Genomic DNA, 27,597 nt, shown 5'->3' on the forward strand with positions numbered 1-27,597 from the left:
AGATTCAGGGGTTATGTTTTGTAGCTAACACTGACCTTTGACCCTGGTGTGGAGGGGGGCAAAAAAGAGGGGTTTCCCTACTGCAAGCAATAAAGCATAATAATAAAGTCACATTATGGCTGTCAAATTAAATGCAGGCAATTTAGAGTTAACCGCACAGTTGTATTTGTCTCAGCTGGAGGCAGACACCACCTGCACAGTTCAAGTACAACAGATGACATGGCAAGGATAAAGGGAGGAGAAGGACAACGAGAAATGACACAGAGAAGTGACTAATTGAATATTCTCCAGGCTGCAGGTGGGAGCCATCTATACACTGGCACTGTCTGGCTGAAAATAGCATGTAAAATCACCAGGACATTCATTCATCAAAGGCAGCTGATGTAGCCAACAATGAGGGAATAAGTAGGCTAACTGTGCTGAAAGTGCTTCTTATCTCCGTCTGAAAAAGGGGAGGCGTGGTGGTGTTGAATGCTCATGAATAGGCTATCTAATTATTTCCAAAGGCAGTGTGAATTGAGCTCTCCTTTGATTGTTTTGAACCTGAGCTTTAGCACACAATGGAGAGGTGTGAATGTTGTCTATGTGGATAAACCCCATGCCTGAATTGTAACAAGTTTGCCAAGGAAAATGTCTGTCATATTAATGGCATATTTTCATTGATAAAATTAGGTTTAAGATGCTCAAAGTTAGACACAGATACTTAAAATAACATTTCCAAAAGGCTGTCCTCTCAGAGGAAAGCTGTCAGTGTAAATCTGTGTGAAGAAAGCCACATTGGGCAACAAACAAAAGCTGTAAACCAAAGCCGCTTGGTGGGTCTCACTTTCGCAGCCTGTTGTATACATCACAACAAAAAGGCATTTAAAAAGGTAAACAACTACCAAAGAAAACCTTGTGTACAGAACGTCACACCAAACCCAAAGCGAATTGCTGGGTATTCGTGTCCACGCTCAGCGTGTCGGCGACACTAGGGACAAAATATTTAAGTATATTTTCCTTACTAATGTTTGCCCATTCATGTACTTTTTCAATGCCGAATTTGACCCTGTAGCCTGTTATTTCAATTAATGTCCCCGGCTGTCTAATATAACGTGAAATGTGCCCAAAGGGAAACACAACCTTAAATTGGGAGATACTTGAATGGAGTTTGGTTTAATGTTCTGCCCGTGTAGGAGAGAGCGGCACGCGAACCTAAGCAACGTTAAAGGTAATGTCAAACTTACCGACTGAAGGAAAAACAATGTCCGAACATAATCCCTCTCGGTGTTAAGCATTTCATTTAAAACACAAAGCCTGAGCCGCTGCTGCCGGTCCGAGTCCTTGGTGGCGTGGATACCGTTCTCCAGATGCCCGTCGTCCTCTTCCATGATGGTAATTCAACCCCCAGAAAGGTCGCTCTCTACAGAAATATACTCTTCTTTTCTCAAGTATCCACACTCTGCTGAGCTGTTGCTTCAGTCCATTTTGCAACAGCAAGTTTTCCAAAAATCCTCACCCTGGCAGTGATGCACAATGCACCACACGCTGGAAATAAAGTTCACTAAAAGTAGCAAACAACAAGCGGAGAGCCTGGCTGTGTGGTCGCTACACCAGCTGAGAGAGCGGGCATTGAAGGCAACAGTAGATCAGTTCAGAGCAGAGAGACGAGGGAGAGAAGGAGGAGGAGGGACCCAGAGCCAGAGACACACAAGGGCCACAGCTCACTTTTGCTCTGAGCACACAAACAAACAAGTACACAGTGACATGTGGAAATTATCCTCAGACACTAAAGTTTATATTAATTACTACAGGAGATTAAAAAAGCACAACATATGAAAAAATGAAACCATTAATGACTGCTCGTGACTCCCAGGGAAATAAGCAATAACATATTCCCATTTAATTGAAGTATAGAGTATTAGCCTATGTAATACTATTAAGCCAGGTAATAAAAGTCATGAGTCCCTTAGTCATTATTGTGTCTTTCTGTTTGCCAATTATAAATACCACAATGTAGCTCACATACTATAAGGTATGATAAACTGAGATTTTAATGACATACATTTAAAAAAATAATTGGGGAAAATAGCAATAATATATCAAACCTTTTTATTGATATCCCCTTCCTAAATGTTTTTTTTTTATTAATCTGACACTTTAAAGCTCCTGTGAAGAACTTTCACTTTGTGTGGATGTTGGTGCCCCCTGTGGATAAAGTACCTCTTATCTCTTTGCTGATGTTGTCCTTCACTAATGTATACAGCAATTCAAATGTTAGCATTCTTTCTGCTAAGTCAACTGCAATATATGCTATACAACCAGGAAATAAATAAAAGGCCTGAAAGAAGCTGGACAAGCAGGTTTCATGAACATTGTATCAAATATTTTTTTAAGTAAGTCTATTAATACAGGGTCATGACGTGTACAACCATAAAATATGCATAATAATATACACTATTTAAATTCGCTTAATATTTGGGCCCCTACCTGTCACATGTGTCCCTTTTTTAGCTAGCTCGTACATTTAAGATGAAGGCGCCCTCTGGTGGATACAGGAACAAGTGCAACTTTCAATTGCAGAATAAGCACAGGATGTCTGGTTGACAAACTCACTCTCAGACGGTTTACAAGCCCCGGTACAGTCAAGTCTAGAAACCTCGAAATCCGTTCCTTTCACATTTAAAGTGTAATTTTTTCACTTCAACAAGTGTTTACACTAAAGACAATAAAAAATGTATAAATACTTATATACTTAAAAAAATATCTGTGCTTGGTGTACTTACGGAGTTTGAAAGTGTTTACGATTAAGCTTACAGAAGGTCTCATCGTTATGATAGACCACGTTTGAATACAATTTTCGGGTACACTGTTATTATTCATTACAGCCTCAGAGCACTGAGTCACACCTACTTTCACCGGTCTCACCCCGGATCTGTGGGCTGTTTTCTTACCAAGTAATATCCGGCTTGTTTCATCAAACACCAGACAAACTTTAACGCCACAGGCCACATCCATTCCGTTTGTAGTGTAAAATATTAATTACAGAATAAAGGAAACGTCTGCATTTTATTCTGAAATAATTTAACTTCTAATTAAGTTGCTTCTCAAGAGAATATAATTTTTTAAGGAAAAGGGGGACTACTTTTTATTCCTTATAAAGATTATTTAAACACAAAGTCAAGTATTGGAAATGGGAGAAATTAAAATGTCAATAATAGTTTTAATTGATGCATGTTACATTCAATACCCATTGTGATCCTCACACATAATTGCATACAAACAACTTTTCTGGCCATCTCAGATGAGGAATGCAACAGACAACTTGTAAATGCCTTACACTATCATATATTTACATATCATCCTCCGCTTCTGTACATGGCGAGTCCTTAAATATGATCAAACATCAGAGGAGTAACATAGGATACAATATATGACTGATTGTATGTTGAAGCATATTTAATGTACTTGTTTTCCTTCCAAAAAAAGGCATGTGCGTAAAGCACTGTCGTAAAAAGTGAGTCACACAGTTAGACATGATAGGTTAAAAACTCCACATCGCCTCTTCTTCATTCATATTTCACAAGATAAAACTCTTCCTTCAGCAGGGTTTTTTTTTCTTTCAAAATGCAAGTACAAAAAGACATGTAAAGTAACCAAAGGGGATAGAAAATAAACATAAAATGTGCTCAGTGCATTAAGACTTTGCGATATAACAAAGAAACTAGAGAGGTGTTTGCCCTGTTCCATCTCTGTGATAAATAAATTCACATTGTTACAGGCAGACAGTGAGAGGGCTTGAATCAAAAAGTACAGTGAGTAAACAAAAGTGAAATAAATTGTGAAGGGAGTAAAAAAAAAAAAAAAAGATACTAAAATGTGTGTGAAGGCAAAACTGCATCTTTCTGTTATCCAAACTGAACATAACTAACAGGTTTAATAGTCTCTTTCTGGGTTTAGAATAAAAAAAGTTACAGCTTTGATCAGCCAAAATGCAACTTGTATACAATGTTGTTAGCTACATTGACTGTTTTGGCCTCTTAATTCATCACTCTAGATTTGTTTGGAGGAGCAAGACACGTTAACTGTGCTGTAGTTCCGTTTGCAAACATGACATCTGCAAACATCAAGTGCAAACTCAAGGAGCTCTGTAACTACTCTCATTATCAGTAAACTCAAATGTTGCCAAGCTTAAAGAGTAAACAAATTCTAGGTTACACATCCAAAACTGAATTATTGTGAGATCTTTGTTTTCAGGGGCAAAATTAATCTCTAAATGCCTTTTATGGGGTTATTTAGGGGCCACTTTGACCCCTTGTAGTGTATTAGACTGGCAGAACAAGCATACGTGTGGCCACTTACACACATACACACACAGTGTAGTGGCTAATGTGAGATGGTATGACTTTCAGACTGGCACAGAGGCAGTGCAGATGTCAAAAATAACATCAAACTACAATAAAACAATGCAGGAGTTCTATAAATCATGTTGAAAATAAAGATTATACAAGCAGCCGTATCTGTGTGCTCAGTCAGATGCTGAGATGGTTTGCACTAGGAAGACTTTAGCATGTGTCTGTATGGAGAGGACATTTTGTTGTAAAATTAGACTGTGGATTAATCATCTTGTGTTGAAGCCTCCTGCCTTGAAGCAGCAGCAATGTTTGTTAGAAAAAAACATTTTTCTTAGATGTTTAGCTCCTTGGCAAAAATCCAACCATAAATCTGTTTGACTAAAACAAAAACAGATATGCAGATCAGGATTTATGACACAACTCTGTATTACCAAACCATCATGAAATCGACTCGTATCACAGGGTTTAAAGGACAAACTTTTTACAACTTCAGAAAGGCCAACAGTGTTACTATTGTATTGCAGTTAATGACAAGCAGAAAGTCTTTTGCCACAAAGCGAGAAGCTAAATGCAGAGAGACAGTCACTGTTGAGCTTCAGCCATTCAAACCTTTGATGAGCGGCTGCAACATAGAAATGTAGCTTCTTCCACCTTGGCATGGTTTTTGACACTTTGCTCTCGGAGTCAAAGGCAGACAGTGTTGATATTTGTATAAATAACAAAACAGTACAGTATAAATATAAAGATTCTGTGTGTGTATGTGTATGTTTGTGTGTGTACGCACAGTTGAATGGTGTATGAGTATAGGGTAAGAGCATGTGTGTTTGTGTTGTTGTGTGCGTTTGTGAGCCAGTGTTAGGACAGGACAGGCAGGTTAGAGGTGAGGCTTCCCCTCCCCCACCTCGTGGAAGAGCGAGGTGTAAAACTCAGGCTCCAGTTGCTTGTTGCGGTAACGCTGGACAATCTCAGTTATTTTCTGCTTCCGCCTCACGTGAGGAGGGTTGTACAAGTCACTTTCCAGACGCTTCCGTCGGCACACGTTGATGACCGTTTGGCGAACGAGAAACCCTGAGAGAAGGATGCAAAACACAGGAGCTCATCAGGTCAAATCAGCAAACATAGAGAATGTGTCTGAACATAAAGGGGATAAATCTTTTGACAACTGATAAAAAACTGTAATATATAGCATCAAGACTCTTCAGTTCGATTTGACATTTGATTTTAAGGTCATCATTTTTAAGCACTGACAGCTATTCCAGTGAATACATTACATACAAACTTATTTTCCAATAGTATTCCCAATATGAGAATCTAGAGAATTAGATACGAGTGTCTTTTATTTACTCTATTACTATATATGGACATCATAAACATTACTGTAAATATGCCAAAATTAGCAAGAAGAATTCAGAGGGAAGTCGGCTTAAAAAGTAATTTAAGAATCAGGCTTAGAACAAAAAACATGATGTAAAGCATGTTGCTTACAGTAAGCAGAAAGCATAGACATTGAACGCAACACAGCAAACAGGATCTTTCATTTGGATATCCTCAATTAGGCCTTATGAATGTGATTTAGTTTCTGATCAGTACATGCTGGATATGTCTATTATTCTGGTTTTAGGATCATGTATGCTGGGCCTTCAAAATATGAGTCTCAATTGGGGTTCATAACACAGTTTCAAACACACGGCCTCCTGCCTGTTTACAGTCAGCTCTGTGTTGTTAACAAACTCACTAGTCAACAGTTTACAAGGCTGGGGTTATTCAGAGTATGTCAGGCTGCATGCCACAGCAGTGACTTCAGGGAGGCCAAAGGATTTTTCCAGTTCTGTTGAACTTGTTTATGTTGTTTCTCTGTCATCTTTAAATCCGGTAGTGACCATGGTGTCTCCAGAAGTGCAGTTGGAGGCTAACGGTGTGCTATGCTGTGTCGTCTCTGAAGTGTTTTTCCTTTCTTGAGACGTGAGCAGTAGGCGTGGGAGGTTTAAAAAAAAACAGAGGAAACGACTGATCCTGCTTTTGATTTCGGAAAAATCTAAATGAAAACTAATTACTATGATTTTTAGATTTAGAATCAAAACATACACTTGACAAACTAACTGCCTTGCTTAATGGAAAAGTTAGTTTTAAATTTACTCCTTTACATTAATGTTTTGGAAAGCCAGAAACAAAGATTTCAACGTAGATTCCAACTATGCCATCTAGTGGCAAAGACTGGCATTACATGCACTGAGGCAGAGTGGGGTTTACTTTGTTTTCAAAGTAACAAATCACAGCAACGTTTCTTTCGCATTATAAACCATAACCTCTGCATTGGAAAACAATATAAAGAGATTAAATGGAGTTTGTTTCCTGTGCATTTTGAACCTCAAAGCCAACCATAAAACATTAATGTGTGCATCATATCATTTCAGTAAGCTGATCAATGTTCCTAATAGATTCCCCGTGAAAGCCACAAGATGCATCAAGAGGTGCTACTCCTGCGCTTTCTGATCAGGAAAGAAGAGAAATGCATTGTAGGGAGAGATAAACAGAAACAGAGAGAGAGCCATATGAGCCATTACCTAGTGCTCTGCGGCTGACCACCATGCCGTCCACCAGGGGAATCACCATGCCAAATTTACCCACAGCTCCATGCAGCCGGATCCTGAAGAGTCCCGTCTTTAGAGGGTGGATGAAGATCAGGGGAACGTCCTTTTCTAGTAACCCTGACCTGCAGCAGGAAAAATCACAAACACAGAAGATGATGTAGGTGATTTGCAACAAACTAGAAATAACTTTAATATTGGAGAAACAAAACAAAACACAATAAAACGACAACATCTATAATTCAGACTGCAATCATGTAGACACTCACTGGACTCAAGTGTAAATGAAACGCGTGAACAATTATGTAGGCAGAGACTGTGCGTGTATGCCTGATTGGCCTTTTCCTCTGGTGCCATTTTCAGCTGTTAACTTCCGTAAAATAGCTTCTTTGTTTAGCTGGGTTTATCAGGATCCCATTAGCAACTTTTTTTCCTGGCATACACAATTAGGCTTAACATCCTGACAATGCAGCCATAAGAACTCACTTTATTTGCTTTAAAAACAAGAAAAAGTAAGTTTAGCTGTCTTCACAACTTCCACCCACCCATTAAAGCAAAGAAGTTTCCTATATGCCACTTCACAGCTTTGCCACAGTTCCTTTTCTCTGCCTGCTTCTGCACGCACTGCATGTTGTACTTCCTGTTTTGCACTGTCTGTGTTTATGCACTGTTTGTTATTTTGCATGTCAGAGCTCATGCTGTTTTTCAAAATAGCGTTGTGTCAAAAATAGTGTTGTTATTTGAATCACATGCTCAACATACTGGCAGCAGGAAGTGTTCTGAGTGCAAACTTCTGTATACCTGCAGGAAGTGCTGTTGCTCATGCTTGCTTCCAAGCCCGTGCTGGTTTCCGCCAAGAGATCAGTTAACGGGAAGTTCTCTAAAAACACAAAAACAAGACATTTAGTCAACTCAATATGTAGGTCACATACTACAGAGACATCTCTTTACAGCTACCATTTAGGGATAGAGAGGTTGAGTATTTCATGATAAATTAGTTAGTGTGGAGTAACTTTATAGCGGAACAAGAGAAAATGCTGAGAAGGAAACCGAATATAATTTGTGGAGATAGACGACATATTTATTCCCTACAGCTTGTAGTCTCAGATCAGCCCACACTAATGTATTTCCATCAGCATTTTAAACCTAGCAAAAGTTCATGCCTTATAGGGGGCAGTATAAATAGCCTACCAATGTCATCAAAGCGCTCCACCCAGACCACAAACACCTTCGTCTCAGGACCCAGCGGAGGGAAAGATTTTCCAGTCGATGACCTCTTTGACTTTACTAAAGGACTCAGCTAAGGACACAGCAAAATACAAGGTGAGTTTAAACAACTGTTACATGGAAAATTAGAAATCATGATTAGTGCTGTCAGCGTACAGCCCAGATACACTCACACAAGCCAAACGTTACCTTTTTGGCAGACTCCAGGTTTTCAGAATGGTTGGGGAACAGCTCCAGTGTCAGATTGGGTTGTTTGTGTAAACCAGGCATGATGTCTGAGTTTGTGTCGGCCTCCACGGTGGAGTCACTGTGCACTGATGACTCCTCTGGGGAACAACAAAGAGAAAATGTCAACCCTATATACCCCATTGGTTTTTCATCAAATACACTATCTACCACTTGATATTCAAGGGAATGAATGCTGACCAGAGTTTTCTGTTAAGGATGGAACAACGAAGGCAATCTCTGTCAGAGCATCAGCGTAGTACAAAACTTTCTTCTCCCCATTGAACACCGAACCTCCTGTGTCCTCTGGAGTAGCTGCTTCTTCTACAATAAAAACGGAAAAAAATTAAAATTGACTTAATGTCCACAAATATTTGACATGTACACAAATAACAGTTGCAATGATGTGCATTTGCTCCATCTTATGCAGTAGCTAGCTAAGTAGCTGACCTGTTTGTTGTATATCATTGCTGTCGGAGCAGGAGTTGAGGGACCAGCTTGTATCGAGGTGTCCTGTCCACCCTGGGTGGCGTCCCACGTCCACAGGCCAGCCCAAGGACATCAGGAACTCCAAAAAGTGGGGCTGGACGCTGGAGGATGACTCCACATTCCTCAGGATCTGATTATAAAATGCACAGGAGCACATCCATTCTTAGTCAGAGACTTTTATACACATATTATGAGAGAAACAACACTTTCAATATCTTCATGTTTTGGAGTTAAATTCAAGCAATTTCACTAAAATATTAATTAAAAACACAAATAACTTCTCACTCATGATACATTATGCTGTTTTATTTTTACAGAGTCTGCTTGTGTGTTGTTGACACCATTCAGTCGCAGTCGCCTTACCTCAGGGCTGCTTTTCTGTCCGGCCCTCACGTAGAAAATAAAGACCGTATCGAATGGTCGGCAGGGAAGCAGGTCAAGGTAGCTGATGTCATCAAAAAACCCCGGCAAGGACGACTCCAGGCCAATCAGATGAGGAGGTAGACGACTGTTGTTGGGCTCCTGTCAATTATAAATTCATATAAATATATTCTAAATGAACTACATTAAATAATGTTATAAATGTATATGACCTTAATATCTTTGTACTGTATGGTATACTTGAATTATTCCTTCAGAGTTCAATAGGAACACAATGAAAAACTGCCAGTTAGAGTTCAGTGTAAGCAGCTGAAGGATTTTTGGAAGGACTGGCAGAAACTTAAATCAAAGAGATTTGTCTCATCAGCCATGAAAAAACAAATTATGTGTCAAACCTTGAGCGCCTCCAGTGACAGAAAGCCAAAGTGGGAGAGGAAGAGGCGTGCTGTCTGGAACTCCTGCGAGGGTGGAGGGGGTTTGCAGTCTGTCTGTGGGTCGGGAAAATGCTTGGACTTCCAGATTTCGTCGCTGTGCCGCTCCAAGGCGTTCTCATACTCTATCTGCTTTGTCATCAGTATACGCAGCCTGTCGTGCTGAAGTTCCAGCTGTAAAGAAAAGAGGGGGTGGAGAATAATCTTAAGATGTTGATGAATCCCACAATCCAAATACTGAGGTGTCCGCTCCCAAAGTGGATGTGAAAATAGAGCTTTTGTAACCCTGTGTCAGAGATGTGTTGATTAAACTGTGGTTAATCTTTAGACGGTTAGTTAGTCTGATTGAGAAGCACAAACTGATCAAAATGTTTGTCACCAAACCCGATGATTTGACCCTTTTTCCCCACAACAGACACCCGAGTGAAATTTCCTTCCTTCAACAACTCACGTGTGGGAAATTACTCATCAGTGCATTTGTAGCTCTTGATTCATCCTGCCAGCCCATACAACACACCTGAGGTTGTATGATATCAAGTAATATGAGTGATTAATTTACTGCATGACTAAATCAACCTTGCTGTAGCTTATTCCTGTAATAGAATAACATCATTTGAATGTGATTAGTCATAGCAAGGGTTTCAGATCAATGACGTTCAACAGTAATTAAATCTCACCTCTTTACTGACAATGTCGTCCAGGTCGGGAATACTGACATCAGCTTTGACAAGAGGAATCTTATCCACCTCTTCAGGGAAGGGCCTCTGCTTGACGTTGTACTTGATCCCCACATCGTTGTTGGGCGATGGACGGCCCTCTGGGACAAACACCTGCTGTGGAAGGAGAGACGTTGGAAGATATGGAACAGAGTTGTGTTATCAGCAAAACAGATGAGAAGCTTAAAGTCTAAAGCAAAACTGTGGGTATTTTTAAGCATTGTGATACAGTTAATTTCCAGTGTGATCTCACCCTCTGATTGGCACGAGCTCCTCTGGGCTGGTGGAAGAGCTGCATGGTCCAGGCATGTCTTCCAGCTGTCCCTCGGATCAAAACTGTCACTGAGGGACTGGGGTCTGTAAGGACAAAGATGCTCTCATATAAGAAGAAAAATAATGTTTCTTGATTATAGTTAACCAGTGATTGGTAGGTGAAAACGTCTCTACTGGGACATTAAAAGTAAACCAAGTATCACCTAAATTCTCCCCGCAATAAACTAGCGTTAAGTCAAAGAATGGAAAAGCTACTGACTCTGCTCATTGCCAAGAGGTTGCTCCAGCATGGCCAGGATGACGGAGTTGTCCAGGACAAAGTAGCGGAAGTTGCTGGCTCCTGTGGCACTGAGTCTGGCGTAGCGTATCAGGGTGTCTTCATTCAGCAGGCTGCAGGTGGAGGCGGGCCCGCTGGGGGAAGGGAATGCCCCCAACACCTGCATGATACTGGGAAATACCACAGCAAAACCAGGGAGAACATAAATATACAGGAACTGGGTCAGTAGGTAGAGTACATTTTATTTTCTAAGAGCCATCTGTGTGCCTGTGTGAGCAACAGAAAACCTAGGACAGCAGGTCATTGCAGCAACAGGAATATAGAACAAATACATTTTAGTGCAACCAATATGTTGTAAATATTACATTAAAATGTATTTCCAATAATATTTAAAATGCAAGCCTCTGACAGGGGTTGGTCTCTGGTAACAAGCTCACAATTCAACAGAGAGAAAGTTGGACGTAGTATTCTCCAACACCATTCTGCATCGACTGATTTTGACACATGCAGCTTTGTTTTTAAGCTTGTGATTATCTGAATTCACTATGTTTTCTTTTGTTATTCATCTGGTGCTGGTGAGTCAATGTCCTGACAAACGTTACTTGTCATTTTAGGGATGTAGTGTTTATTGGGTGATTATCTACCTGGGTCTTTCCACAGCATTCATAGTGTAGGAAAAGATAAGTGTCTATGCTTATAAAGAAATTTGCATACTTTTTCTACCCTCATTACGTGGCCTAGGGAATATAACTGACAAAGCTTATGTAGTGTATTTGAAGTCTGAAAAAATATGCTACTTTTGCAGAAAAAGTCTCACCAGGATAAAGTGGCCTCAGCAGCGTCCTTCACCCTCATTGATGCTGGGTTGTGCTCCTTCTCCCCTTTATGTCGGACTTCCTGTTCCTGTCGTGACTTGCTGCCAGAGATTCCCAGCTCTACAATCTCCAACACCTCGACCAAACAATCCTGAACAAAAAAAAAGAAAAAGAAGGGCTCAATTCTCAAAGCAGAAGTTCAATTTTTTTATTTCCATGTAAATGAGGCTTGGACAAGACTTGATTATAGCTACCAACAAATTGTTCCTGTTAAATTAAGACTAAATTATTTCACTGAGAAAATAGCAAGGTATCCAAATTTCTGTGTGTTCTTCAAGTATAGTTTTACCAAACTTCATCTCTTTCAAAGCAACATATTTAACATTTAAACGTACCTTCTCATCCAGCATATCCGGATGTTCTGTGAGCCACACACAGAGAAACTGGAAGGCAGCTACGATCATGGAGTGGAGGTCTCGGGATTGAAGAGGGGCTGGACGGCTACACTGGTACACAATGTACCCACATATAGAGCTGACAGCACGTTTACGGTCTGAAGAGTCTACGCCCACCTTCACCTGGTTAAGACATGTAAAAAAAATAAATTAGCTACATTATAAATTATTTTCATACACCTATGACTACTGGTCTTTTGAGTGTAATGATTGGCTTAATTATGAAAAAAGTTTTAGTTGAATTACAGTATTGTTAAAGCTCCTGTGAGGAACAGGTTTGTGTTGATTTTGGCGCCCCCTGTGGACAAAGCCGCACATCTTATCTCTTTGCTGTCCTGTACATGCTTGAGTGCTGTTTTATAACAGAAAATCTCATCCTGTTCTCTTTAACAGTCATATGTATCAATCACTTAAAATTTTTGCCCTGGAAAATGTTAACAAAGGCATCTTGCAGTTAATCGCTTCATCTGACACCTACCCCCGCCAGTGGTTTCAGGCAATAAAAATAACTACATAGAAATAATCAATCCTGTCGCACTCGTTATTTGTGTAGTAGAAAGTGCACTGTTCAGCCATTTACATTGTATTTTACTGATGAGACCTTGTTTGGAACACCTCTTGAACACTTGGGACTCTTCTCACAGCAGTTTGTCAAGGGCATATGCAATAGTTCACTGGGACAAACTGTAGTAGTAAGGATAGCAAACTTATAATGAGTCTCTGTGGTGTTTGGACACTGCACTTTTACCTTGGCGAGCCCAGCCAGCAGCTCCAGTGCAGCCAGTGAAATGCTCATGTCCTGCCTCCACTGGGAGTTGAGTCTTTGAGTGACGAGGTGGATGCTGCGCACCAGCAGGCCTGCCGCCGTATCTGGAAGAGCTAGACCATATAACACCCCGAAATACCAAACACCGCAAAGAATAGAGCAAAGCAGGATTCAGGCAACACAGCTACGGCACACAGGATAACAAGAAACATGTCCTGGATTCCCAGTTAGTAGAAACGTCTTAGTATTAAAAACATGCATTAGAATAGAGTATGAAATCACTACAGCACACAGGAAGTCTGAGGAATAGCTTGTCAATAAAGTACAGATAAAACGGGGCTGAGAGATTAAAGTTGGACTTTAGAAGAAAAACAAACTTTACATATAATCATCCAAAATGTACTGAATTAATAAATACCCAGGCTAATCTGTTAAAGCTCCTCACACTTTTCCTGAGAAAATTATTCAAATCAAACACACAATTGCATATGTTATAGTAATATACTATAATAATAATCTGCTGCTTTTCACATATTTTTCACCACTTTACGTAAAGCTGATGCTGACACAAGAGACACAACTTACCAGACAGCATATTACTCTCTCAGTTTAACTTTATCTTTAAATCTAATAAAATTCAAGGAAAACAATTGCTGACTATGGGCTGAACTAGAACATATTTTTGCCTGGTTAGTTTGGCTTTGTTATAGAAAAAAAGACAACAACTAGACGAAGTTAAAGAGCCTCAAAGGGGACATATTTTAGCTATGCAATCAATTTTCCAATATTCGAATGTGTTTTTGAATCACGTTGGTAGCGGTTTTTTTTTCCTCCTGAAACGAATATGCCTTTTTGTCATTCAAAGGTTAGACCTTAGCCACGATTGGCTGACAAGTGTGCGATCCCACGTGGGGGAGCGGCCGCACTGCACTGTCACTCCAAAGTTCAGCCTTATATGTATGAGCCAGAATCGCCAGGAGGTATCGAAAAAGGTCAGTTGAAATTTTGACAACGACTTGATAGCTAGAGCAAGAAGGCAGCCTGAGGTAAATGATGGTGAATGACGATTGGTCGATTTGGTCGATTTCAGCGAAAGCAAGGTTCTACGTAGAAACCTGCCGCTGTTCTGAAAGGCCCATTTCAGAGGCGACCTTTTTAAAAATGTAATTCTGGAAAAACACGGAATAATGCAGTTTTCACTTTTACACTGTGAACAATAAACACCCCAAAATGTGAAACCCATGCAAAATATGAGAATGTCCTTTTAAAAGATATGACCCCTTTAAGTAGAGGCTGTAAAATAAGTTAATATTTTTGGACCCACTTCATGTTTTCCTCATTACTCCCTGGCCCAAAACTTTTATTGTTGTTAATCTTGTCCCAATCATTTTCCCTCGAGCTGTCTATGCATTTCAGATTTTCTACCTAACAACCCCAAGAAAACTAGCCCCCACAGGCTAATGCATAAAAATAAGACCAAATGTGCTCATGTTGAGGCATGTCATGTATATCTGGAACAAATTTTAGAAACCAGGAATAGGAATTTCTAAATTTATAATTAGCAAAAATCCCAGAAGATGCTGAAATTGTTGCACCGTTTGAAACAACTCTCTGCAGAATCCTGCCCACTCCCAAGTCTTGTGTTTCCTGCCTGGTACTGAGCCTCAAAAACAATGCAACCCTTCCCTCCAACAGGAAGTCTGTGGATGTCCCTTTTCACATTTCCTGCTGGCCAAAGTTTCCAATCAGTTGCACTAAGTTAAATGAAAATAAATATAAACTTGGGAGGAAACGAGAAACAATTTTTTTTAATCAATAAAGTCTCTTTCATTCCAAGGTCCAACACGTTAATTTTTACAAACATCCCTCGGCCCTTTTGAGGACAAGGAACACTTAAGGAACACTATTAATCAATTAGAGAAAAGAAGGCATCAGCCCGGCACTCCATACTTCTCAGAGTCAAACACAGCATCACTGCAAACAACCTTGGTTTCACCTACAAAGACATTTTACCCAACGCTTCTTAACTCTGCACACCACTTTAACCACGTTAGCTACAAGGAGTTAAAAGTTTGCACTGATCAGCAAGCAGGTACCGATTGAATAGAATAAATCTCCAAGAAGCTTGTTATGCACATTCAAGATTAGCTGACACCATTGTGGTAATGCACAAAGCAAGAGGATGTTAGTTCATGTGTATCAGCTGTGCATCTTACCGTAGTCTCGTAGCAGGGCCTGGGCGGGTCGCTCAGAGTCTGGGCTGGTGGCCTCTGTGCTGCCCCCGCTGTTGAAACTAATGCCACTGTTGGTGCGACTGTGACTTCTCACAGTCATGTGGCTCCCATCTATACTCCCCTACAACCACAAAACACACCAACCATTATGTCCAGTCCATCACAGTGCTGACAGCATTGTTAAATGTGAAAACAGCAGTCTTACTGTTTCAGTCTGTGCACCTATGGACTCCAACAGTGCTGAGTCTTGAACAATATTGAGCATTGCACCTGAGGGGGATCAGTGTAGAACAATTTAAAGACCTTTACACAGTCCTAAAAAAAGTTAAAGTCAGCAAACATCCTGCAGAAGAAAAAAATATGATGAAGTACACACCCAGAATAAGCTGTGTGTTGGTGGGGTCGGTCTCCGTCTGCAGCGCTCCGATGAGAACATTGACAAGACGTAGCCTCAGGGACAAGAAAGACACAGGCTGGTCATGAGGCCACCCATCCTCCTCATTGAACTTTCCTTCCAACAGAACCTGAAGCACAACAACAACATGGTAAAAAAATGGTACAAACAAGTTGCTTCGGGGTACATAAAATGTTTCAACACAGGATGCCACAGAAGGTATTGTTTTGGTTTTGTCCATTCACACTACAAAAGAAGTGCAAAAACAGAAGCAAGTGAGAGCAAAAAAAATCAGTTGATCCGTTTTATAAGTCTGATTAAAATTGTTTTTTTCTCCTGTGTTTATGGATGAGGGACAGGAGGTAAAACAAAACTTTGCCATATTTTATGTTTCTTTATTAAAATCTGTGAAAGAGTAGGAGAAATTGTATTTGTAATTTATTGAAAAAATAAAATACACTGTTAAGGAAAAAGAAAGATAAAATAGTAATATCACATTATTTGTCAACACTAAATATGCAGTATATAGTTTGTTGTGTTTAGACTGCATGGAGAAATTACATAAGTGGAGGACAACACAATGCTTTCATTACAGTGTAGAATCTGGGGTATTGGTTCAGCCTCTTGTGGTGGAGTGAAGGATTACAATAATAAATTCTTGAAAAAATTAGCCCAAAATAGTCTCATCTTTTACCTGCCAAAATGTTTTTTTCTCCATCTTTTTTGATGAAAAAAAAATATACCGTAGATAATTATCCTGGCAAACGTTTTTTCACCCTCAAAACCTTTTTTATTAAATCTATTTTCTAGAATTTAAAATAGTAACTCAGTAAAATTATCACACAAAAACTTTTTCCCTCAGCTGCCTAATTATTTTTTTCCACCTGTTCTTAAAGGAGCAATTTGCCCCTGTCAGTCAAAGCTGGTGTTCTCTGTAATCGATAGATAGCCATAGCTGTGGAGAAAGTTGTACAAACAGCTCCTGGTTTCGCCCATTCTACATTCCTTCAACACCTAGCATGCACTGCGCCCTCTCTCTGAAAGGAACGGCCCAGCGATAGACGAATTGTCTAAAAAATCTTTGGGTCTGTAGTCTACATTTCAAACCTGACAATTTTGAATGAGACATGACAAACCTCCGCCAGATGACATGTTTCACATAGTCTGGCGGAGGTTTTCCAGGATCCATTGGAGAAGTGGATAGCGTCCTCCAAAGGCACAAAGCGAAATGGCATTTCTTTCCTACAATAATAGCATTAGGTCCCCATAATAAAATGATAGAACTTAGGTTGAAAATTGGCAAAATGGCCCTTCAAGAAAAATTGTTTTGTTTTTCTTCTCACTTGTCCCTCTGGGCAGATTCCCATTCATAAAAATGTACAGATACCAAAGCTCTCACCTCTGATTTGATGTTGCCAAAGTGATGCGGCAGAGGCAGCATGGCGAGCAGGATGTTTATGGAGGCTCTCCTCAGGTCTGTTGGATTGACATACATCTTGAATTTTGACAGCTCCCTGTAAACAGTAAAACAAATCTCATGAGCGTCAAGGAACCTCTGAAGAGATATCTCACCGAGATCATACATTCTGAGAAGTTATCTAGTAAATGAAAAATGCAGTAAGTTCTACCAGTCTGACCTGTCTGGTACAATAGTTTCCAGGGCAGCTATGAAGTAGGGCACCACCACATTGATGCCCTTCAGGTCAGTACAGAAGAGAGAGGAAGAGTTGAGAATAATAGAGGCCAGAACTGGTCTACAGATAAAATCGGAGATCTGGAGACCTTGAATCAGGACCATGTAGAACCTGCAGAAAGATAAAGAGAATTACTTGTAGTTTTTTTACACATTTAAAAGCTTACACTTGGCTTATGCTTGTTAGGATTGCCTATGTTACCTGGACAGGTAAACAGGCAGAATTTCTTCTCCAGTTTTCTTGCTACAGAAGATGCGGCAGAGAGTACCGCAGGCCTCGGCTCGTCCTGCTTCGTAGCTCTCTGGGAACTCGTTGGCATCAAACATGGGATTGGATACCATGGAGTCTGTGGACATTTGGGAACCTTTCCTCCTCAGCTCCAGACCTACTTGAGTGGCTATCGCTGCAAAGAGGGGGAAGAAACAAGAGAATGAAAGGACCCTGAATTGTAGTGCAGTCATTATATACATGCATGTATGAAACACAGGCAAACATCGACATGTAGCTACTATATGCACACTACAATAAAAAGTCAACATTTGAAAAAAATAAAAAAGCACTATAAAGCAGACTTTTAATTGCTCTCACAAACAAGAGGGAACAAATACTTCAATGACTGCAAACACACACTCACATCTTTTAAAAGCATTCAAAAGGGAGAGTCTGACACAAAGAGTTTGCTATAGAAGTTGACCAAGTGTGGTGTGCTGGTAATAAAATGTTTTCCACTGCAAAATCCCTGTGTCAGCTCCCTCGCTGTTGCAATTATATGACTGTCACTCAAGGTACAGAACATTCACTTCATGCATTGAGGCACCAAACCAATAAATCAAAACTCAAGTGAACTGACAGTACAAAAGGAAATTACCAGAAACAAAACATTAATGCTGAACTCAGGGGGGTCTGAAACTAAATAATAAGGATTAGTGTGACTCAAAAGGACAGAAAATGAGAACTTAAAACAGGGTGGCGTTGTCACAAACTGGCAACATTATGGTCTGGACAAGTGGTCAGTTGGTGAAACCCATTCCATCACCTTTGGAGAAACGCTGAGAGAACGCTGGTGAAACTTTTATGTATGACAAGCAGTGGGAACAGAAAAACAATGGCGATAATGACGATGATCATGAGGAACTCAACTAAAAAAAAAAAGCAGGAAGATTTTTCAAGAAACGCAAATCAAGTGAGGAAAGAAAAGCTGCTGTTCCTACTTACAAGATTTATAAGAAAGGAGAATTTGGATAAAAGAGGCTGCAAGATAACAGAAATAGTGGAGAGACACAAAATCAAAGCAGATCCAATATTTGGGGATCAATTCATATCAGGCATGAATTGTGTTTATTTTTGTTCTCCTCAATACATGACTTTAACAACTGTTTAACATTAATCAGACATGGTAGACACGTGCAGGACACTACACCAAAAAGAGGAAAATAAATGGAAAGCCAATGATGAGCCAAATTTCTTTTCAAATACCACGTACTGTATGTGCTGTCAATCACTCCTCTAGCAATGATTTCACCAATTAAAAATGGCTGTGTGAAGTCCTTATCTGTGGTCATAGTCTTTATGCAGTTTAAGCCAGGTTTCAATAGTTGGTAGATGTAAATGAATTAGAATCAGATGGAAATCTCATACCAGGCCACTTCTAACCAAGCCCTCCACACACAGAACGAACGGCACAAAGAAGTTTCAGAGAGAATGGTGAAAAAAGGAAAGGATATCCCAACGACGTACAGTAAAAAAATAACATAGACACCAAAAAACACAGATAATTCCACAAAAACACAATCTAATGAACAGCAACAAAACACCCACCTGCCCATGCATAAATGGAATCACTACTAGGCATCGTCTCGCTTCTTACCGGTCATGCTGGGGTCTCGGCTGAGGCCACTGTGGAGCTTACAGTGGACCAGAGCGGCGTCGAAAAGCCACTGGCCGAACAGGTTGAGGATGCTGTTGACCTTTGGCCGTGCTGGGGCCGGCAGGGGTCGAGACTCCCAGCTGCTCTGATTAGGGCTGGAAAGCAGTGTCGGGGAGGACGAAGTTTGCTGCTGCTGCTGCTGCTGTTGCTGCTGGGATGCTTTGGTTGGTTGACTCCCACTACCCTACAGGGATATAAAAAATCTGACTGAGCTGTTGACAACATGAAAGTGTAACTGATAGGTCAAACACAGAAAAGGTAAGCTAAAAATTTGAGTACATTAAGACAATTACATGGGCAATAGTGGCAGCTCGGCTAGCAGCCCCCTTACCAGACATCCTTTGTCTGCTGAAGGGCATTGGAGAGGAACTTGTTAATAGCCCCTCTTGTTTAAAGAGAGGGTATTATGGTGTTTCACATTTTTAGACATATATAAATATAATTTCACAATGTTGGATGTCCAGACTAAACGTGGGTGAAGTATGTCAGAGTAATCCCCAGGCTTCTCAGATCAGTCTGCAGGCTGCTGTGAACGCCAGGTTTCAGAATTTTTTTTCTACAAGCTGTGACATCACAAAGTGCAACCTCAGCAGGCTTCGGACAGCTGGCAAATCAGAAGAAAGTGGGCTTGTAAGGGCGGGGTTTCTTAAAGAGACGCTGCTGACTGAGTCGTTTCACGCAGTGGCTGTATGAGGGCCTGCACAGAGCACCAGTGTGAGAAAAATTAGTTTTTTTAACTGTAAATTATTCTAAGCTACTCAACAGGTTTCACAGAGTGAAATATTAAGCTTGAAATTAGCATAATACCTTTCGGTTAAAATGGCTTTATTCTGTGTTTTTAGTGGTTTTAATTACAGAGTCTATTTGTTTTGAAGAGGAGGACACCAATGAACACCTAGGAACCAGCTGAACTAGAAACAAGGTGAGCTAATGTAAACAGCCACTTGGAACGTTGAAGAAACACTATTTTTTAACAGCAAACTGTCCATTTTTTATTTACCAGTTTTAATTAAACTTAAAAAAAACCTCAAAAGTATGTGATTAGTTCATGTTAAAAAATATACTTATCAAACTGGCATCATTCTCAATTCATATAATGTAATCTAGAAAAAATATGTTGATCATATTTTTGCCGCCCAGCCCTCATTCACTCAAAGAAACGATGAGTTAAGAACATAATTTTTGGCAGGAGATTTTCCAGCCCTGCACTTCCTCTTGGTTATTGTTTAACGTAAGGCTTGTACTTACAGTTGAACTCTTGCTTGTGGTTTTGGTGACCACCGTATGCCGTTGCTTGCGGCTATGAGGGGGTGTAGTGTTGGTGATGGAAGGGGGCGGGGACATGCTCATTCTGTTGACTGGAGTGGGCGGGGCACTGTCAGCTCTGGGACGTGATATACCTGTTGACAGGAAGTGCAGTCAGTGGGTTTTTTTGTCCAGTGCAGGTGGCGAAAAGATTTCTGATTTGCCTAAGCAAACAAAACAAAAAAATCTGCATCCCACATTTTTTTCCAATGGACACAACCTTTCATGGGTAAGTAGAATCATTTGAAGCCGATTTCCCATTTCTAATGTTATAAGGAAGAAGAAAATTAAGTGGCTTCAGAGACAAAGAGTTAATCATTGACAATACTCATTGGCAGACATGCAAGACAAAGGTTAGATACGAATCAGCAAAAATTTAAATCCATCCGTCTTGATTGACTGTTTTTGCCCCAGGAGACCCCTCGTTGATGATCTTGAATGTTTGGGACGCATCATTTTGCTATATCAAAACTAAAATGTTGTTAATATCATCACCACCAATAAATAGAGAACTCCATCATATTCCCATGTCATTATACGATGCATCAGCTGATGTTTGTACCATGAGAGCGCAGCACTGGAGAAAAAGAGAACAACCTCTCCCGTACATCTTTCTTTTCAACAGAGACACCTATAGTGTAAAGAGAAAAATACACACTGACATGTCTCTATTTGAATGTTTAAACAGGTATTACTGACTGACATCATGCCTCTTGATTTTACTCAGGACTGGAAAGGAGTGAAACTTAAATGAAATGAATGTTTTTAATAGCTGTTTAAATTAATCTTCAAGTGTTTTTATATATGTAGTACCCTAATACGCTTATTTCACCACTAATATAGTTTATACATATATAAATATATATAAACAGTATATATATATAATTTTTAATTCTTTGTACCCTTTTATAATTCCTAAGAATTTTGAATGTTTTTATCTTACTTAAGTTTCCATGGTGTTCCTTTGGTTTCAGGGTAAGAACCTCGTTAAAAGCATCACATTTAAATTTGCTTGAGATAGATCGCAATGAATTATCCTTTTTGAAGCAACATAACTTGAGTATGTACTGCAATCCATGCAATAATTGCAGTTAAAAGCCAAGACGGCTAAAGTAGGACATTTACAGAAATGTATATAGATGTGCACTGTCACTGTAACTTTAAATCAAATAAATAAAAACATAAATATTTAATGTAGCAATTCTGCTGTGAAAGCATTCTGAATGTAATTGGACACCCTAGTAAAGCAGAGAGCTGCATGTAAGGTAAAAACAGATCATAAAAAGCATTATAAAATGAGCAACAATGTTGATGTAGTACTTTTACTCTGAAATAAAATCCACTGTTTGCCTTTGAACATTTACAACATGATTGTCCCATGACTGAGCGTCACATTATTACTTCTCTTACCTAGAAAGGCATCCACAAGGCAGCTGACGCCTCTCATGGCCCTGAAAAAGATCTGGGGTAGCTGCTTCAAACACGGATGCAGCACCACTTCATGAGGGATGCCGCTGGAGTTAAGAAACTGTTCCTGAAACTTTGGAGTGGTGCTCACGATCGCAGGGTTGCTCAGGTCCACTGGGTTGCTAGAGACAAACAGAGAAAGAGGAACATTTATGTATTAACTAAAAACTTTTGATACATCTGAGATCCACTTCTGCCGAGGCTTATGAAGAATTACATCATTTTTCTGTAATTAAGACAAAGACTTTAAAAAAGTAGATGTCCTCCAAGAGGCAATTTGTGGTACAGCAAAGAGCAAAAAGACAAAAGATATTAAAAACAATAATGACAAATTCATCAACAGCAACGATCATCACTGTCCAGGCAGTTGGAGGGGAAGTAGAGTACAAAGAAAGGGGGAACCATTTGTTTGAAGCTGAGATATGCAAAAGTACTGTCCCCTCCAACACATGAAAAATTATTATGTGTCCATTTGAGTTAGTTTTGCTGGAAAGTAACACCTAGTTGGAAACAAGGTGAATGAGAGATTATTCACCTGAGCATGTGAAGAAAGCGGTACCACGTCTGTGCCACGCAATCATTGTCCATCTCTAAAGGAATCAGGTTGGCGTCTTCATCAGGGACTTTAAAAGGTGGGAAGGACGGTCCGTGGGTAAAGCGCAAAAGCCTGGAATGAATGAAGAATTGAGACAGGAATGTACGTATAAAGCTCAACAGAGAACGCACGCACTTATCTTGTGATTTCTTCTTGTGTTAATATTATAACTTCTAATATATTTGCTACTTCAGAGGACGCTACTGTTTAGTTTAAAATTAGATTTCCTTCTACCATTTGGAGACATTTAAAGAATGAAACAGGTTAGACAAGGTAACTTATCAACATCAACTATCTGTTTAATCAAACATCACAACAAAACTTTTTCAGCAGTAAAGCCAAATGAAGTTGAGTTGATGTCTGTCTGACCTGGAGGTGAGGGCACAAGCCACTCTGCTCCACTGCTCTACAACAGGTGGGTGGTGCCTCCAGTTGGCCAGCATCTCCCGTGCTGTCTTCCAGTATGGTGGAGTGGGAAAGCAGCGGGCACATGCGAGCAGCCACACCTCAAACAGCACTGCCATCAATTTCTCTGCCAGTTTTTCTGCAACTCCAACTGAAAGAAGGGGAAATATTAGAGGATCATTTACATAAGTAATGATTATAGATAACTAATACAGAAAAGGGCCTTGTAAGAAATGGGTGGAGCATACCTCCAACTGTAGGCGGTGCAAGTAATGTGTCATTGATGCGCAGCAGGAAGAGAAGCAGCACCTCCCAGGTTTCCCTCACCATGGAAACAGACTCTCTTGCCAATTTCTGGACTGCAGTCAGAACCTGCTGGCAAAGCCTGATGTGGTTCAGGCTGTGCTGTTCAGGCCTGGAGGGAGCGTTGAGGGGAGAGGAGGGAAATTAGAGAGAAAGTATGAGGAAAACAGTAGGGATAACAAGTGACGTCAGTAGTCAGCAATTTATGCAGAACTGTTAATGGTGCAAAAACAACTGTATACAATATGCACATGTATACATTTAAATTTAAGGACAGCTGACGGGAAATGAAGGTTATTTGTGAACATTTCTGACATACCTCGGTACAAAGACGTTGTAGAGATGTTTGAGGATGGTCTGGACGTACATATTGGGCTCCTTAACCACAGGCTGAGGCATCGAGTCCCTGGGCGACACCAGAGCCATCATCCAGTCTGTGTACACATCCACACATAGTTTGACGGTGTCCCCCTCTAAGGGGAGGGTGAGACCGTAACACAGCACCTCCATGGTCCACTTCACCTAGGAATCAAACCAGTGTTATTAATTTATGTAAATGTTATGAATAAACCAACTTGTTGTTCTATTGATGCCAGCTGAATATTGCATAGAAAAAACTATTTTGAACAGTGTCATATTCTGCAAGTGATGCCATTATTTTGCTTTTATACTGCTACTTCATGCACAACTGCACTTTGTAAAGTGTTACCTAAGGTTTCTTAAGAAATGATTTAGAGTGTCATAACCCTGAAGGCCAAAGGTTTACAGGAAGATGATGGCAGCAATAACATACAGCCTCTTTAAACCATCCTTCTTTTAATTAACATTCAAAGGGCAAGTGATGAATAAAAACAGGATCCTACAGACAATGTTACATTGCTGTACATATCAGTATATCTTAGACCAAAATAAAGATCATGTTTCTTTCTTTCCATGATTCTAATCCAAGTTCAGAATCTTCATAGTATTTTCATTTATGCTTACATAACACAGATAAAGAGCCTACATTAAAAGGCTGCATAACAGTTCTCCCTTGACAGTTTTTTTCCAACATTTTGTTAGGCTTTCCTGAATGTTTGGTTTAATATTTGTAAAGAGGAGAGTAAAGAATGTTTATCTAAACTTTATCCTCGGCATGAACTGAAGTTCAAAGCAATAGCAGCCGTTCAGATGCATGGTGCACCTGAGAAATATTGCAAGAAGTATTTTTAACCCAGCGGCAACTCCTCTCACATCGCTTCCTGACGCATGCTGTCGTATCATTAATTGAAACCCCTGGCTTGCTGTGAGCTCTGCGGTTCACTTGCTCACAACGGTGCTTGTTAGTGAGAAGATACAGAGCACACAAACAAAACAATCTGAACATGACAGGCTTTTTATAGACAATATACCAATCCATCAAAAACAGCTGGAAACAGTCAGTAACACACAAATATTGTTTATCATTAAAATAAAGTATGTGCCCTCAGGGGGTTAAGTAGCCATTCATTCACAATGTCATTTTTGCATAAACCAAGCACAACATGCAGAGAAAACAAACATAAATAGACACCCAAACTGTGCTTACTTTCATAAACATGGTGGGTGCAGTGAAGGGGGAACTATATCAACAGCACTAAATATCGGATGTGTGTCAGGTTGCAGCCTCCTGCACAGATAGGAGAAGCTATCACTGCAGCACTCGATCAGTGACGCCTTTATAAACTAGAGCTATATCAATATACTACTCACTAAAAAACATGTAACAGCCCAACTAGGTTTTAGGCAAATCCAAAACTTTTGTACCGATTAGTAATTTAGATCCCAAAATAACAGCCCTCTTTTAAAATACCAGCATTCTCCTTTACATGTAGATATGAAATATCAAACTGCTTGAATTTAAGTGTGCTGACCTGATTATAACGTACTGAAAATCTGGTTGTAAAACATGTTTGTGCCTCTAAAAATTACTAAAAGATATGTATAAAAAAAAGACATAAAATGCAAATACTCAAGAAAGTGTTTGATGTGCTCTTAGGATCAGGATACATCTAATTTCTTGTGATGCATGCATTTTTCTTGTGTCAATAGATGTGTCACAGATATCTGTATCTATGTAAAATACCTCTGAAAGCAGTGGTTCTGTTATATGGCACGAAACACAAAATCAGCTTGTAGGAGCTAAGATGTGGTTCCTAAAGCTAACTACTGCTCAAACTGGAGCATTTAATATCAAACAATGATCTTGTAGAGTAAAAGTTTTGAGTTGGAACTCCATCACAGTGGTAACAAAAAAATGATTTGCATAACATTCAAATAACTATTATTAGCACCTTAACCTGAGTTAAAGGGATCAGATGTCCTGACTTTTTACTAACTCTAACCTTGTTTTATATCCCACCTTTTGGGAGTAACTGGCATCACTACATGCCAAAAAATATATATTTTAACTTATTTAACCCAGAACAGTGATAGAAATATCTAACAGTTTGATATACACCTAGTTTCTGTAACTAATGTTGTTTAAAATACATCTTATGACACATTGATGAGGAGAACACTTTTTTAATTATTTGGGGTTAAGTTTGGAAGCTGACAGGCCCGCTTAAGTTTTGGTGAAAGAGCTTGAAGCATGACAGGCATTACAATGACATGCCAAACAATGCATAGTATAGGATACAACAGTGTGGACCTTTTACTCACCTCCTTGTCGGTCTTGAGGATGTTCTCTGTGGCGACAGGGCTTACAGCTGTGCCCAGAGGCTTGACCACATTGTTTGCCACCTCAGTGCCCACGGTGGTGGGGTAGGTGTGCAGAACACTGAGGTGGCCCTGGTCACTCTGCACCACCAGCTGTAGCGAGCGCCACTCGGAGTACATGCTGCTGATGTCTTCTGCACTCTACTCACACCTCCTGCCTCCACCTGCAGACACAGAAATCGAATAGTCAACTAAATATGGCAAGTTGAGAAAACTTTGATTGGGACAACAACAGCATATATATGATAGTTATAAATAGAACCAATACAGTTCCTCTGTTGTGACTATACTTCTGCTGAAGCTGTAAATATTCAACCATGCAGACAAACGTACAAATCCCTTACAGAACAAAAACCTTTATAATAATATAACTTAATTATTAAACCACCGTCACGGAACTTTACTATGGTTGACTGGTTAACTCTTATCCTGCGTATAAAGCTACTGTATCTTAGTAAAAGGGAAATGCATCATTAAATCGTTTAACATGAGTAAGGATTTAGCATTAAATAGAATTAGAGCAATCGTTATTTGGTGCAATGTATCCATAGTGCATGTAATGTTATAAGATACAACGTTTAGTTTGTACTTAATAGGAGCCATCAAACAGCCCAGTTTTTATGATGTTAGCTGCGTTCATTCCTTTCAGAGAAAACACATAATATCAAGGCTGGCCTTACACATAATGTGTTAAATACTAGCTGGATTAAAGCCCTGTAAGCTTATACAAACTCAAGGCATTAAAACATACCAACCATTTGTATCCTAAACCTCGGGTTGGTCGCGAGCCGAGGAACCAGGAAACGGTTCTGAAAATGATTAGCTTGCTAACGTTAGCTAGCACTGACATCAAAACACCTTCCTCATCTCACTGATGACATGACCTAAAGTTAGCAGCTGGCTGGCTTCTATGATACGAGACTGTCTCTCTGGATAAGACAAGAAGCTGTCGTTAAAATAGCCTGGCGATTCAAAGGGCTAACTTATCTCAAACTACGTTGTAGTTGATCCGACGCTGCTAGCTAGCTTAGCTAACGTTCGCTGCGCTAGCGCGTTCGTTGACATTAGCTGAGCTGGCTGTCATTAGTGTTAGCTACCTAACTTTGCCAAGGCGCTAACGTTTGCTCGCTAACCAGGTAACCAAGGTGTTTTCCGTTTACCTGGACCAGCTGGAAATGTTGTCATAACAGAGCTCCGAAACCCGCAGTTGGTGCTTTCTATGTTTCCTGGTCTAGACCATAACAGCCTCCATCTTCGCAATGTCAAGGCTTGGATATTGAAGCTTGATGGGCTAACGGGGAACAGGATGCGAAGATCAACGCCTCCTACTGTTCTGGTACAGCAACTGCATTAGATATGATGCCGCCTTCAGGTGCTCCTGCTTAGATATTAAAAAAACAGTTTGTCTTCATGATATCTTTTGTTTGATAGGTTTACACTTATATTCATATAAGAAATGCATATGCTGTCATTATGTGTTTTCGTTTATGGGAATATATATATATAATCAATTTGAACAACTTAGATTACTTTAACAGAGACAGTTGTATATACCTC

General features: G+C 39.9%; 2 protein-coding genes across 8 annotated transcripts in view; both read right to left on the reverse strand.

Moving 5' to 3' along the window:
- Window positions 1-1,581, reverse strand: part of prex1 (phosphatidylinositol-3,4,5-trisphosphate-dependent Rac exchange factor 1) — a 103,888-nt gene extending 102,307 nt beyond the window's left edge. The window contains exon 1 of the mRNA XM_069659859.1: window positions 1,227-1,581. Coding sequence (XP_069515960.1) covers window positions 1,227-1,370 — 144 coding nt within the window. The 5' untranslated portion in view covers window positions 1,371-1,581. The remainder of the gene's footprint in view (window positions 1-1,226) is intronic.
- Window positions 1,582-3,182: 1,601 nt separating this feature from the next.
- LOC138589447 (ral GTPase-activating protein subunit beta-like) lies at window positions 3,183-27,287 on the reverse strand. Of its 7 annotated transcripts, XM_069659718.1 has the most exons (33): window positions 27,201-27,287; window positions 25,984-26,204; window positions 23,621-23,823; window positions 23,247-23,413; window positions 22,963-23,149; window positions 22,534-22,665; window positions 21,942-22,120; window positions 21,094-21,162; window positions 20,475-20,626; window positions 19,167-19,410; window positions 18,515-18,550; window positions 17,501-17,702; window positions 17,243-17,410; window positions 17,005-17,119; window positions 15,588-15,735; window positions 15,417-15,481; window positions 15,194-15,332; window positions 12,960-13,081; window positions 12,152-12,334; window positions 11,759-11,907; window positions 10,924-11,111; window positions 10,645-10,748; window positions 10,353-10,508; window positions 10,127-10,192; window positions 9,640-9,849; window positions 9,227-9,385; window positions 8,825-8,993; window positions 8,576-8,698; window positions 8,339-8,475; window positions 8,114-8,222; window positions 7,724-7,802; window positions 6,899-7,047; window positions 3,183-5,402 (listed from the first exon to the last, which is right to left on the reverse strand). In XM_069659718.1, exons 2-33 carry the CDS (start codon window positions 26,158-26,160, stop codon window positions 5,209-5,211), a joined length of 4,680 nt encoding a protein of 1,559 aa, XP_069515819.1. In that variant the 5' UTR covers window positions 26,161-26,204; window positions 27,201-27,287; the 3' UTR covers window positions 3,183-5,208. The 7 variants fall into 7 exon arrangements, with proteins under 7 accessions (XP_069515819.1, XP_069515820.1, XP_069515821.1 ...); XM_069659719.1 differs by lacking the exon at window positions 18,515-18,550; XM_069659720.1 differs by lacking the exons at window positions 18,515-18,550; window positions 21,094-21,162.
- Between the last annotated feature and the right edge of the window lie 310 nt (window positions 27,288-27,597).

This window comes from Semicossyphus pulcher, unplaced genomic scaffold, assembly GCF_022749685.1.
Source record: "Semicossyphus pulcher isolate SPU_LCO1_2020_fin unplaced genomic scaffold, fSemPul1.0.p SCAF_13, whole genome shotgun sequence".
NCBI lineage: Eukaryota > Metazoa > Chordata > Actinopteri > Labriformes > Labridae > Semicossyphus > Semicossyphus pulcher.

Coding starts and splice junctions, on each gene's coding strand:
- LOC138589447 (XM_069659718.1), bottom strand. CDS start 26,160: ATGTACTCCGAGTGGCGCTCGCTACAGCTGGTGGTGCAGAGTGACCAG. Junction 23,824..25,983: donor TCCTCAAGACCGACAAGGAG/GTGAGTAAAAGG, acceptor TTTGATTCCTAG/GTGAAGTGGACCATGGAGGT. Junction 7,048..7,723: donor AGCAACAGCACTTCCTGCAG/GTATACAGAAGT, acceptor TTCCTGCTGCAG/GTCAGGGTTACTAGAAAAGG.